General features: G+C 34.3%; 1 protein-coding gene across 1 annotated transcript in view; it reads right to left on the bottom strand.

The window, feature by feature from the left end:
• Ctsc (cathepsin C) overlaps positions 1-12050 on the bottom strand; it is a 36407-nt gene that overhangs the window by 10102 nt on the left and 14255 nt on the right. Inside the window, exons 3-4 of the mRNA XM_076846534.2 lie at positions 8231-8397; positions 4741-4896 (exon numbers count right to left, since the gene is read on the bottom strand). Of these exons, the coding sequence (XP_076702649.1) occupies positions 4741-4896; positions 8231-8397 (323 nt within the window). The remainder of the gene's footprint in view (positions 1-4740; positions 4897-8230; positions 8398-12050) is intronic.

Genomic DNA, 12050 nt, shown 5'->3' with positions numbered 1-12050 from the left:
TTGTATCCTTTACCAACACAAGAATAAGCAGAAGATAAATATACCCAAATGTCAAGGCAACACACTGTAGAGGTATGTATTCTAAAATGCCTATTTATACATAGGAATGCTTGTGCCTGTGTTTTCTAGTTTTCCTACTTTTACCAGCTTAGCTGGCACACTAAATTTGTCGATGAATCAAAAAAAATAAATCAGAAAAAAACCCAAAATAGTTATATTAGAATCTGTTATTATATGTGCTCCTCTCTTAATATAATTACCCGATCTCTAAGATCTTGTCAAGTTCATAATGTTCAAGGACTAAATAGAAGTATGTTCAATAATTTCTATTTCACTTGGTTATATTAAATTAAAATTTCATGGGGAGAATTACCATATTAAAATTATGGGTCTAGAAATAAGAAGTCCTCTTGGAATTAAGACTGAGTGAGCATCACTCAAACAATCTTTGATGCAGGTAAGATTTGATCATTTTTGGTAGAATAAGACAGTCTGTAAAAAAAAACAAAAACAAAACAAAACAAAAACACACCAGGGGTGTTCATGTGGAGGCCAGATAAAGATGTGGGTGCTCTGTCAATACAGCAGAATCAGTCCTGGAGAGTGGCTACCTACTTGTGGCCATTGGCTAAAGTGGGTGGTGCCTAAAATGACAAAATTAGGAATCATTCTAAGCAGGAAATGTATCCTTCTGAATCTTATATGTGAATCACTTAGTTTTAAGTGAATATAAGTTTGGAGGTACTTAATATATAACATTGCTGCTTTAGGATTGAATCAAGAGAAGTTCCAAAGACTGTGAAATTTAGCAGTAAGACATTGGCAGAGTAGACAAGGTTCATGAATTCTAGACATATCTCAGCTATTTACTAATATTGTGATAGTCAGTCCTATAATGTTTTTAAACCTGTTTCTTCTTAAACATGAACTAGTAGGATATACTTATTTTTCTTAACTTTCTATGTCACGGTGAAAATCAAATTACAATTGTATACACACAGATTCTATATATGAATATATGAAAATGCTGTCTAAATTGAAAATGCTAATATTATGCTCATTATCCTTGTTACTCAATGATTTAAAAGACTTAAGAATATTTAAATTCTCTCAGATTTTATGCAAGAGGTGTCAATCAAATGAAATGTTGTAATCAAAAGAATTACTACAACAGAAAAAAATCAAGATGACAGAGTGGTCAACTTATAGTTACAAAGCAAAAGTTATTATACTTTCATTCCACTCTCACCCATGCCAGTCATCTTTGAGTGATAATGGTTTTAGTTGCTTATGTTACACTTTTTTTTTCTTGAGATCCATTTCCTGAACTGCACCCTATATTGAGGAATTAAAAAGTTCAATAAATACATATAAACTAATTTTCTCAGATATGTAAAAATTAGTAAATAATATGAATAATAACAGAGAAATTTAAGTTTGGCAGTATCATGCAATTTCAAGGCATCTATCTTGGTTCTGTCACCCTGATATAAACAGCTTTACCACGTAGTAGCTATGACATTAGCAAAGAACTTAACTTCACAAAACTAGTTTATATCTGCTAAATGGCTATAATCTTACCTACCTCAAAGGGTTGTTAAGTTAAGTCAATGTAGTAGTAGTAGTAGTGTGATAATGGCTAATAGTATCTATCTTTGTAAGAAGCAGCTATGGTGATAAAAACTGTCATTGTCATTCATGTCATTAAGAGTCCTAAATAAGATGTTGACATACTTAGTTGAGTATCTGGCACAGAACAAGTATTTAAATGTTAATTTTCATGTCCCATCATTCTATAAGGCAGGGTATTTGTCCATCAATATACTCATACATAGAAAAAAAAAAAAAAACAAGAAGTGAAGCTTACTGAGTGAAAATAAAAAGAGGGAAACGGGAGTTCAAGCAGATGCCAAAAAGAGAATTATACACATTTTAAGGACATTGTATATACCCAGCTCTTAAGGTTGTGAGTCCAGATTCTTCAGAAATCTGGTAAAAATTCTGGACTCAAAGAGATACTCAAAACAAATTTTGTCTGGAATATCAGCAATTTTACAGACACCCTAAGCCTCAGATTAAGAATCTCTGATATGTGGATGTTGATCCATAATGGGGGTGGGGAGGGAACATGGGAGGAATGGAGGAACTTTGGATAAGGGAAAGGGGAAGGAGAGGAACAGAGGGGTCATGGGAGTAGGAAAGATGGTGAAATGAGATGGACATCATTACCTAATTACATGTATAAAGACACGAATGGTGTGACTCCACTTTGTGTACAACCAGAGAAATGAAAAATTGTGCTCTATATGTGTACTATGAATTGAAATGCATTCTGCTGTCATGTATAACAAATTAGAATAAATAAATAAATTTAAAACAAAAGAATCTTTGGGGCTGGGGTTGTGGCTCAATGATAGAGCACTTGCCTCACATATGTGAGGCACCACATAAAAATAAATAAAATAAAGATATGGTGCCCATGTATAACTAAAAAAAAAAAAAAAAAAATTAAAAAAGAATCTTTGAGCAGGGCATGGTGGTGCATGACTATAATCCCAGCAGCTTGAGAAGCTGAGGTAAGAGGATCGAGATTTCAAAGACAGCCTCAGCAAGTTGCTTATCAAGGCCCTAAGCCACTTATCAAGACCAGGTCTCAAAATAAAATATAAAAAGGGATGGAGATATGGCTAAGTGGATAAGCAGCCCTGGGTTCGATCCCTGGTACAAAAAAAAAAAAAAAAAAAATTAAAAAGAATCTGAAAGTTTCTATTGCATTACTGCATTATTATAACAGAACTAAGATTTATACAAAAGGTCTACTAAGAATCTGTCAGCCAGACTGTAATATCTGTTTCAGTATTTCCTATTCATTTGATTCCATCTCCTTATCTTAAACTTTCTGTGGAGATTGAGTAGTAAAAGCAGCCTTCCCTAAAGGTAGCCCTCCTCTGAAACAGAACTGGCTTGATGAACTGGAGAGCCTGACCAAGCAGAATAGTCCTTCAGAAGCACAACATATGACACATGGCAGGGCTGTTGTGTCTGAGGCTCAGAGGCCAGTCTCCCAGGCTCAACTGTGAAAACTCCCACTCTGAAGACTCCTTTGGATTTTTGTTATTAAATACATTTTAACTTCCTGCCTCACACAGACCCAACAGGACTCTGATTAGTGACTCCAAGAGGGGCATATGTATGATATGCTCCCTTTTCTTAAGTTTGATTGGCCAGAGCATCTTATGGACTGGAAATTCCCAGACCCAGAATACACTCTGAGAAACACCACAGAATATTCTTTTGAGAAAGGGTCACAATTACAGGGAAACGTTATCAGCTGAATAAGACAAAACTCCATATAGTTTTCCAATTAGAAAATGCTATAGCATTAGGATTATCAATCTGCAGATGAAAAAATGAGTTATGCATCTTAGTTAAGTGAGTAATTACTCAACTGTCTGTTGCAATAATGAAAATTTGAACCATGGATTTTAGATTTTAGGGAATTAAGCACTATATACTCTGAGAAATGTAGAATATTTCAATATACTAAGGAAAATAACTTACCTACATAATTTATCAACTTTCATTAGATCCTTATTTGTTTCTAATTCCCTTTCCTTTAATCATGTTATCAATTTCTTCTGAAGAAGGTAGGGGCATCACAGGAATATCCTTGGCCCCTTAACAAATGTTAAACCCTTTGCTAGCTATAGTTATAGTTTTTATAAAAACTGTTATACTGATTAGACAAATTTTAAGTATTATGACATAATTTTCCAAAATAAGAAATACTCCAAGACACTTGTAAACTAAAGAGAGAAAATGCCACCTTTGGCTGAAGAGACTGGAGATATATTGATAAATAAGGAATTTTATTTGCTTGACCTTAAAGCCCTGAGAGTTTCAGATTTTTCCAAGTGGCATATTTGACCATTAATGTAAGCAATTTGAGGGGTATCAAAAGGAGAGTGGTAAAAATAGGTAAAATGAAAAGGGAGTTTTCAGGAATTGGGTATCATCAATTGAGATTGTTTGAAAGCAGACCAAGGCAGTAAATATACTTATGATCATATTTAGGTGACTTTGGATACCAGGGTAAATTTATTCATTTGATAGTGGGCAGAATACAGTTGTAAAAGAGTATAGGAAGATGAAATTTGCTGCATTTCATAGAATGGGTAAAACTAGGCATAAGAGAACAAACTCACAGACACAAAAGAGATAGGATGCAGGGCCAGGCATGGTGGCATATGCCTGTAATCCCAGACTCGGGAGGTTAAGGCAGGAATATCAAAGTTCCAGGACAGCCTCAGCAATTTAGCAAGGCCCTCAGCCACTGACAGAGACCCTGTCTCAAAATAAAACTAAAAAGGGCTGGGGATGTGGCTCAGAGGTTAAGTGTCCCTGGGTTTAATCCCAGTACCAAACAGAGAGAGAGAGAGAGAGAGAGAGAGAGATTGGAGGCTTCAGGATAGTAATCCATTGAACAAAAGAGTAATGACAAAGCCCTAAACCAGTGTAGAAAGGGAGTAATGGAAGTTAAGAGATACTACCCAGAAAAATCCCAAAACAGGACTTGGAAAGCAATAGAATATCTATAAATAGGAGAGGAAGAGGATCTAAAAAGATAACATAAAAAGATTACATTGGGATGATCAGTAAAATAGTAAGCAACCAGGTGGGGCTAGCTGGAAGATGGCATTTGACAATTCCTACTTGTGATAAAGAGACATACGTTTTTACCTTGGGATTCTTTGACGATGGCCACCACTTCTCCTAATCATATCTCTCAGGCTAAGAGTCTCATATTCCATGTATGTTGTTGCAGTCCAATACTTCTGAATAGTGTTGATAGCTTTCACAAAGTTGTGGTCATATTTGTAGAGCCTAGTAGAATACCTGCCAGCAAAAGTGAGATAGTCAGATACAGTCTTTGCTGATTTAAACTTTACTAAAATAGGTGCTCAACTAAAAGTTGAGAGTGGTATTGTCCTTTAGGAAGACAACTAGCAATAGCCTAGAACCATATTGTCTCTTCTCAAAGTTAAAATTTGCTAAAATGTATGTATAATAATATTCAATGAAACACTTTTATATTCATGATAGATTGCTAACAACTTAAATGAATATTCTAAAATAAGGAATTAAACAACTACTTCATTTACTATACGGTTTATTCAGTAAAAATATTTAGAAGGTTATTAATGATATGAAGAGTTTGTACTACATTGATATTTAAAAGATAATCAGTTTATATAGAATTAATTTTGTAAATCTATAGTACATTTATTTATATTTATTTATCTTATTTATATTTATATATAGTACTTTTATTTAGTGTGTGTGTGTGTGGTATGCCGGGGACTTGTGCATGTGAGGCAAGTACTCTACCAACTGAGGTATATCCCCAGCCCACAGTTATATTTTTTAATTGCTAACCATGTTTATTTATGAGTAGTAGTATGAGAATCTTACCTTTTCCCCATTCTCTACAGTTCCTACAATGCATCTTTATAAGAAAAAAAAAAAAAAAAGAGGAAGACAGTACAAACTGTATGCACTATCAATATAGTGTGCACGTATTATAACTATACAATTCAAAAGAATTCTGTATGGATTTTTTTTATCCTTGTTATTTAAAATATGGTTCTTGAATTAACATCAGCAATAATATCTGAGAGTTTTTAAGAAAAGCCAACTCTACTCAACCCAAACCACCTAAAACAGAATCAGCACTTTAACAATTTCCTTAGGTGATTCACAATAACATTAAAATTTGAGAAGCACTGGTTTATCTTAGGACAAATGCTTGAATGAGATGTAAAAAAATTTAACACATAAAAAGCATGTTTACAAAGCATTAAAAAAGAGGTGATTATTTCTTTAGTCCAAACATTCATCAAACCTATGTGGCAGGAGCTAGGGATTACAGACTTCAACATTATTATCCCTATTTAAAAACATTCTGTGGTGTAATTGTGATTCACTATCCAAGATTTCCATGAACACTCAGTTATGCAAAGCAAGATATACCTGAGTAACATTTTAGCATACTGTGAAATTTTCTTTCTCTTTTAATTCATGTTTGTAGAGAAAGTATTTTCATCTCATCAAAAAAAAAAAAAAAAAAATGAAGAGCACCGCAAATAATAAGAAAAATTGGTGATAACATTGATAATTTTTAATCAAAATTATTTTTCAGTTGTTGCAATGTATGAAATTAGAGGGGTATCTTTATTAGGTTATAAGACTGCTTGTGTCACATTTTGGAAAACACGAAAAAACAAAACCAAGTGATATAATTGTTTAAGTGTTTTTTAAAGGGCCAGAGTCAAGTTTAAATTGTGAAATACACATATACATTGGCATACTTCTTATTTTATATGAAAATCTAGAAAATGCACAATAAATTTACAGAAAGCAGATCAATGGTTACCTTGAGACAGGCAAGAAAAAGAATTCTAAACATTGAGGGAAGGTGATAAGCAATGTTCATTATTTTGATTTTATAATTATTTTCCAACTGCATACAAATATCAAAACTTATCATTTCTACACTTTAAATACATGTGGTTTGTTGTATATCAATTACAACTTAGTAAAGGTATTTTTAAAAACCCAGGAGACATTTTAAACTATTGAACCACTTGGGAAATAGAGAATGCATTCATATAACCACATTATTTTAAGATATTTAAAATTCTCTAAATTTCATGAACTGGTAAAAAATATATATTTAAATCTTTAATTTTTGTAATATCTATGGTACCCACAGACTACATCTATATTATCTATAGTATCTACAACATATTTTAAATTTGGTGTGGAGGGTTTTTCCCCTGCAAGTGAAATATTTCTGAAAAATTTTCCATTGAGGAGTCACTTTTCCCTATCAATATCTCAGAAGCATACACAGCCCTACTTCCCTTGCCTACTCATAACATCTCATAAAACCTCTTCTGCAGATATACACTTTACAGTAATGACAAAATGCCACCAGAGGTTCTAAGCACTATTACTTTTGATGTTTAAGATCCAAGGAGATTAAAAATAATGCATCTTACTATAGGTAACAGATCATTAAGAGCCGATAGAGACCTAGAAGATAATTTAGTCCCACATGCTCATTTCATGGGTGAGGCAACATAGATTCTGCTTAGAAGCTTCACTAAATAAAATAACGTTTGAAATATCTAATGACACACAATTGTACACAGTGGATCACAGATGGTAGAACAAAAAGCGGTCAGCTTAGTAGGAAATATGCTGTTAAAGGATCAAGCCAAACAAAGCTATTTAAAAAAAAAAAAAATCAACTTGCTAGGCACAATGGCACATGCCTGTAATCTCAGCAGCAATGGAGGCTGAGGCAGGATGGATGGCAAGTTCAAAGACAGCCTCAGCAACTTAGTGAGACTCTGTATCAAATTAAAAAAAAAAAAAAAAAAAAAAATCAGTTGGTTTACATCTCGGTCACAGTTTCAGAAATGAGCAATTCATGCTTCGGAACTCATCTTCCTTTACCCCTCTCTGCTGTGGTGGTTGGTTGCCAGTGTTGTCTGGCTTTGGATGCGTTGTTCATTACACTTTTAGTGATTTTCTAACTGAATAAAACAGAAAAGGTAATGATAGCTGTTGATTTTCTACTTTCAAAACTAACGAAGTCTGAAATTTCTTGTTTGTGTGGATCATGGACACTTACAGTAGATTTAATTTAAGAAACACTTTAGCTTCATGTTACAGACTGCATTCTGTTCCTTCAAAATCTATATGTTGAAATCCTAACCTCTAGTATCTCAGCTTGTGGCTATTTGAAAACAGGGCCTTTAAAGAGATAATTAAGATAAAATGGGGTCATTATGATGGACCCGACTCCAGTATAACTGGTGTCCTTAAAGAAAGAGTTTAGGATAGACTCAAGGAGGCCCAGGTGAGGACACAGTGAGTTCACAGTTCTTTATATGAGCTTTTAAAAAATTTACTATTGGTGTGTTACTTTGGAATGTTTTAATTTTTTCTTCTTCTGTCAATTATAGTAATAAACATTTTCAAGTTTTATATGACATGGCTTATTTCTGATCCAAACACATTCTATATAATCAAACTAAAAGTTTCTAAGAATGGATATACACATACCATACATGTGATAAATAAAATTAAACATATCACACATACATAAACAAAATTAAACAGGTTTAAAAGTGAAACACAAGTTTCACTTGTAGCAACTCACTTTTCCTGGGATCTTTCAAGGAGTGCCATGTTCACATTCACTTTCTGAGGAGTACTTCCCACCTTCTTTCCGATGAAACAAGCCCAGTTCCGGCCCAGCACATCATGGACCCACCCGGGCATCGTCTCATGGCAGTAACTGATTGCTCTGCTGCCCTTGGCTTCATACTGTAATTAAATAAGGGAAAGGCCAAATGAAATCTGTATTCAGCTCTCAAGTCGATTTCCCTAGACCTGTCACGGTTGAGATGCCCCCACATTTCCCTTTGCCAACCCAAACAAGTTCACCCTGAGGTTACATTCTAAGAATTATTTTAGAAAACAAATAGAAAATTTGCATGCGTAGTATATGTTGACTACCAAACAAAATGAACATGACAAAATACTTCTAGAAATGAAAGGCAAGGAGAGAAGCCGGTTTAGAGTATCTGCCATATTCAAAACATTTTTACAAAAGTTACTTTATTTAACCCTTGGAATATGCCTATGAGAATGTAATCAACACTCAGCTTTATTAAGAACACAGTGGCTGTTCAGCTGGCTCGGAGTAACTCCAACCAAGGCAATGATCTATCCAACTCTTTTTTTCCACTCAGAAAAGACTTTCATTAGATAACCATAAGAACAAATGAAAGGTTGGGAATGTAGCTCAGTGGTAGAGCAAACTTCTAGCATGCATGAAGGCTTGGGTGTGAACCCAGCACTGCAAAAAACAAAACAAGTGAAAAAAAATTTCTACAAATCTATGAGGATATGTTGATTATGAAAGAGCTCAGTTTAGGCTAGCTTGATTACTAACTATTCTCCCTACTTTATTTCACTGATAGGACCTTTTCTCATATTTCACTGTTAACACTGATAAATAACTACACAGCGATAGAGCCAGGATTTGAACTCAGATGTTTGGCCCCAGAGCCTCATCACTTTCATGTAGTAACATATCCCCACTGAGGAGTAGCAAATAAGCAGAATGAGAGCACAGCATATGGAAGGCACAAAGGAAAAATGTCACACCATATTTCTACAAAAAGCAACTGGGACATAAGCAATTCATGCTCTGACTTAATTGAATGGAACTCTTTGTGAACTTTGTGCAAGATTTTACTAGGCCTTAGTTCTATCATCTCTACAAGAAAAGTAGGGAAAAAAATACCCTCAAAGGCATAGATATGGCAATTCCACGATCAAGTGCAGGTTTGTAAACATTTTCAAGAAAGGCCAGACAGCAAATACTTCAGGCTCTGCACAGTGTCACATCTATACAACTCTGCCATTGTAACATGACAGCAAAGACTAAACATGAACAAACTGGCACAGGTTCAGTAGAGTCAGTTATGTTTCAATAAAACATTCATTTACAAAAATAGACAGTAGGTTGGGTTTAGCTATAGAGGCTGTAATTTTGGACTGCTGATCTAATCTAATGGAGGCTACTTTACTTGTTTGCAGAGGTTGGCAAACTTCTTATTTTAAGGGCGAAAAAGAAATCATATTTCAGACTTGCAGATTAAAGCTACTACTTTAGCTACTCAATTAGGCCACAACAATATAAAAGGTACATAGGGAATACATAAATGAATGAACAAGACCAAGTGCTAATAATACTTTTTACTGGAACAGGTCTGTAGATTGGCATCCTCTGGTTTAGAGGAAAGTGAACAGAGACAGTGAGCTGTAGTTTGTGGCAGTCACATCACCCAGCTGGAATGGTGGGTTTGGAGTATTAGATACATATTCACTATGACTATTTTCAGCTTATATAGTATTTCAGGATGTTACTCAAGTAGAGAAACATCATATTGAACCTAGGGCCTCAAATATGTGAGGCAAGTACTCTAATATTGAACCACACTCTCCAGTCCTAAAGTTCTATTTTCCATAGCTCAAAAATAACCTAATATTGTCGGGTTCATGCAATACCTTGTACCCTCTAGGGTTTGATTGTGTGTTTCTTTTTAGCACTGACTCCTGATCATATTCTTGTTTCTTCTACTGGATGTTAGAAATACAGGAGAGGAAAGGCTAAGCCACTGCTCCCTCCCACCTCTGTTGAGAAAGTAATCTGACAATGTTTTAAGAATTCTTGAGATTTTCCTTATAGAAACCATCCCCCCTCCCCTTTCTTTCGCTCACACACTCATACAATACTATACACAGGAAGACACTCATTGCAGTGCAACAGAAATGTTAACAGAAACAAGATTTTAAAAAATCACAAAAGTTTGAAAATATAAAATAAGTACACTGTATCAATATACAAATATTATATAAAATAATATAATATTACATATTATTTTAAGTAATTCATGAGTGCTATAGGAAGGAGGTAAACAAACAGGCTGGAGAGACCTGTCTGTTGCTATATACTGGAAAAGCATCATGCTTATATATTGCTAATGGCTGCTTTGAGGTTATGATTATATTTTATTATGCTTTATATTTATAAATTATATTTATATTATGCTTTTGGGTTATAGGTTCTTGGAACAAATGAAACCTATAAAGGTGGTTGAACTAGAATTTATAACCAAAGATTACTCTACCCAGACATTATTCCCAGTACAATGCTTTATTTCTTTGTACACTTGTGTCTTCTCACAAAAAGCTAGAGAGACAATTACTAAAGACACTGAGGGGAGAAACCTAAAAACTATGCAGCAAAAGCTTATACCCCAAAGGGACTTCTTCCTATATTCTTTGAGGCTCACAAAAATCTCTTGGGATAACAAGCATTATCCCTTTAATGAAGAAAAGATAGACATGCAAAGATACAAAATGAGAGGATTCAAATATGTTTCCCAGGTCATGAAGATCATTGTTTTTCAATATATCCTGTTCTTAAAAAATGTTTCAGAAGATTAAATAGACTTAAGCCAGGTTCAAATGTTTGCCTAATGCCCTGTAAAGGCTTCCTAAACTTTCTAGCAGCACAGGCTTGGATCACTTCAATAGAATCTAGTTCTGCCACTTGCTGGGCAAGTGATCCTAAACCAGACTTGTCCTGTCTGAACTTTCAGTTTCCTCATCTATAAGATCAGGGCTGATAATAACAGACTCCATCTCATAGGTGGTATTTTTAACTCATTTAAGTTTCACAACAGCCTATGACGTTGAACTTTCCACACAGAAATAGGCACTGTGAGAACAGGATTTTTCATCTATTCCATACCTAGCAAACTGTCTAGAACTTGAAAGAAATTAATTCTTGAATGAGTGCATAAGCAAAGTGAGTAATAGAAGAGAAAGAACAAATGCCCTTCCCATTTCAATACTAACACAAGAAACTGAAATCAGATAAGAAGTTATAATTAGGTGTTGTGATGCCAACATATCATAAGAGACTCAAATTATAACTCATAACGAGATTTCAGAATTGCCAGTTTTCCTCTCCTGATCTGTTCCAAAATTTCCCTTTGAGCTTCCTGACCATACATCCTTACATCTGTGGTTTTGCTCAAAATCAACAAAATCAGGCAAATAGTTCTTAGTCTAGACTCATGCTTTATTTATAAGGAATAATCCTTTAAAATACTACAACTTTGTTTGTTGTTATAACTAAAATCCTGACATGTACTAAAAATGGTATCCATTTGTATGTCACTTCTGTTACATTAAATTGATGGAATTATTTCATCTTTAAAATTAATTTTATATTATTCTATAGTTTTCACAATCTGAAGTAATTTTTTAAGAAGGTGAAGTTATTCTATAAAAGGTAGGGAAGGTTTGCAGTAACAGGCCATGACAGGCCTGTGCAGGGCAATACAACTTACTACAAAAGAGACATTTCACAGTTCTGAAGCCAAGTACTTGATACTTGA

Source organism: Callospermophilus lateralis, chromosome 2 (assembly GCF_048772815.1).
Source record: "Callospermophilus lateralis isolate mCalLat2 chromosome 2, mCalLat2.hap1, whole genome shotgun sequence".
Classification (NCBI taxonomy): domain Eukaryota; kingdom Metazoa; phylum Chordata; class Mammalia; order Rodentia; family Sciuridae; genus Callospermophilus; species Callospermophilus lateralis.
The sequence above is the reverse complement of the archived record's forward strand: the minus strand, read 5'-3'. Positions and strand labels throughout refer to the sequence as shown.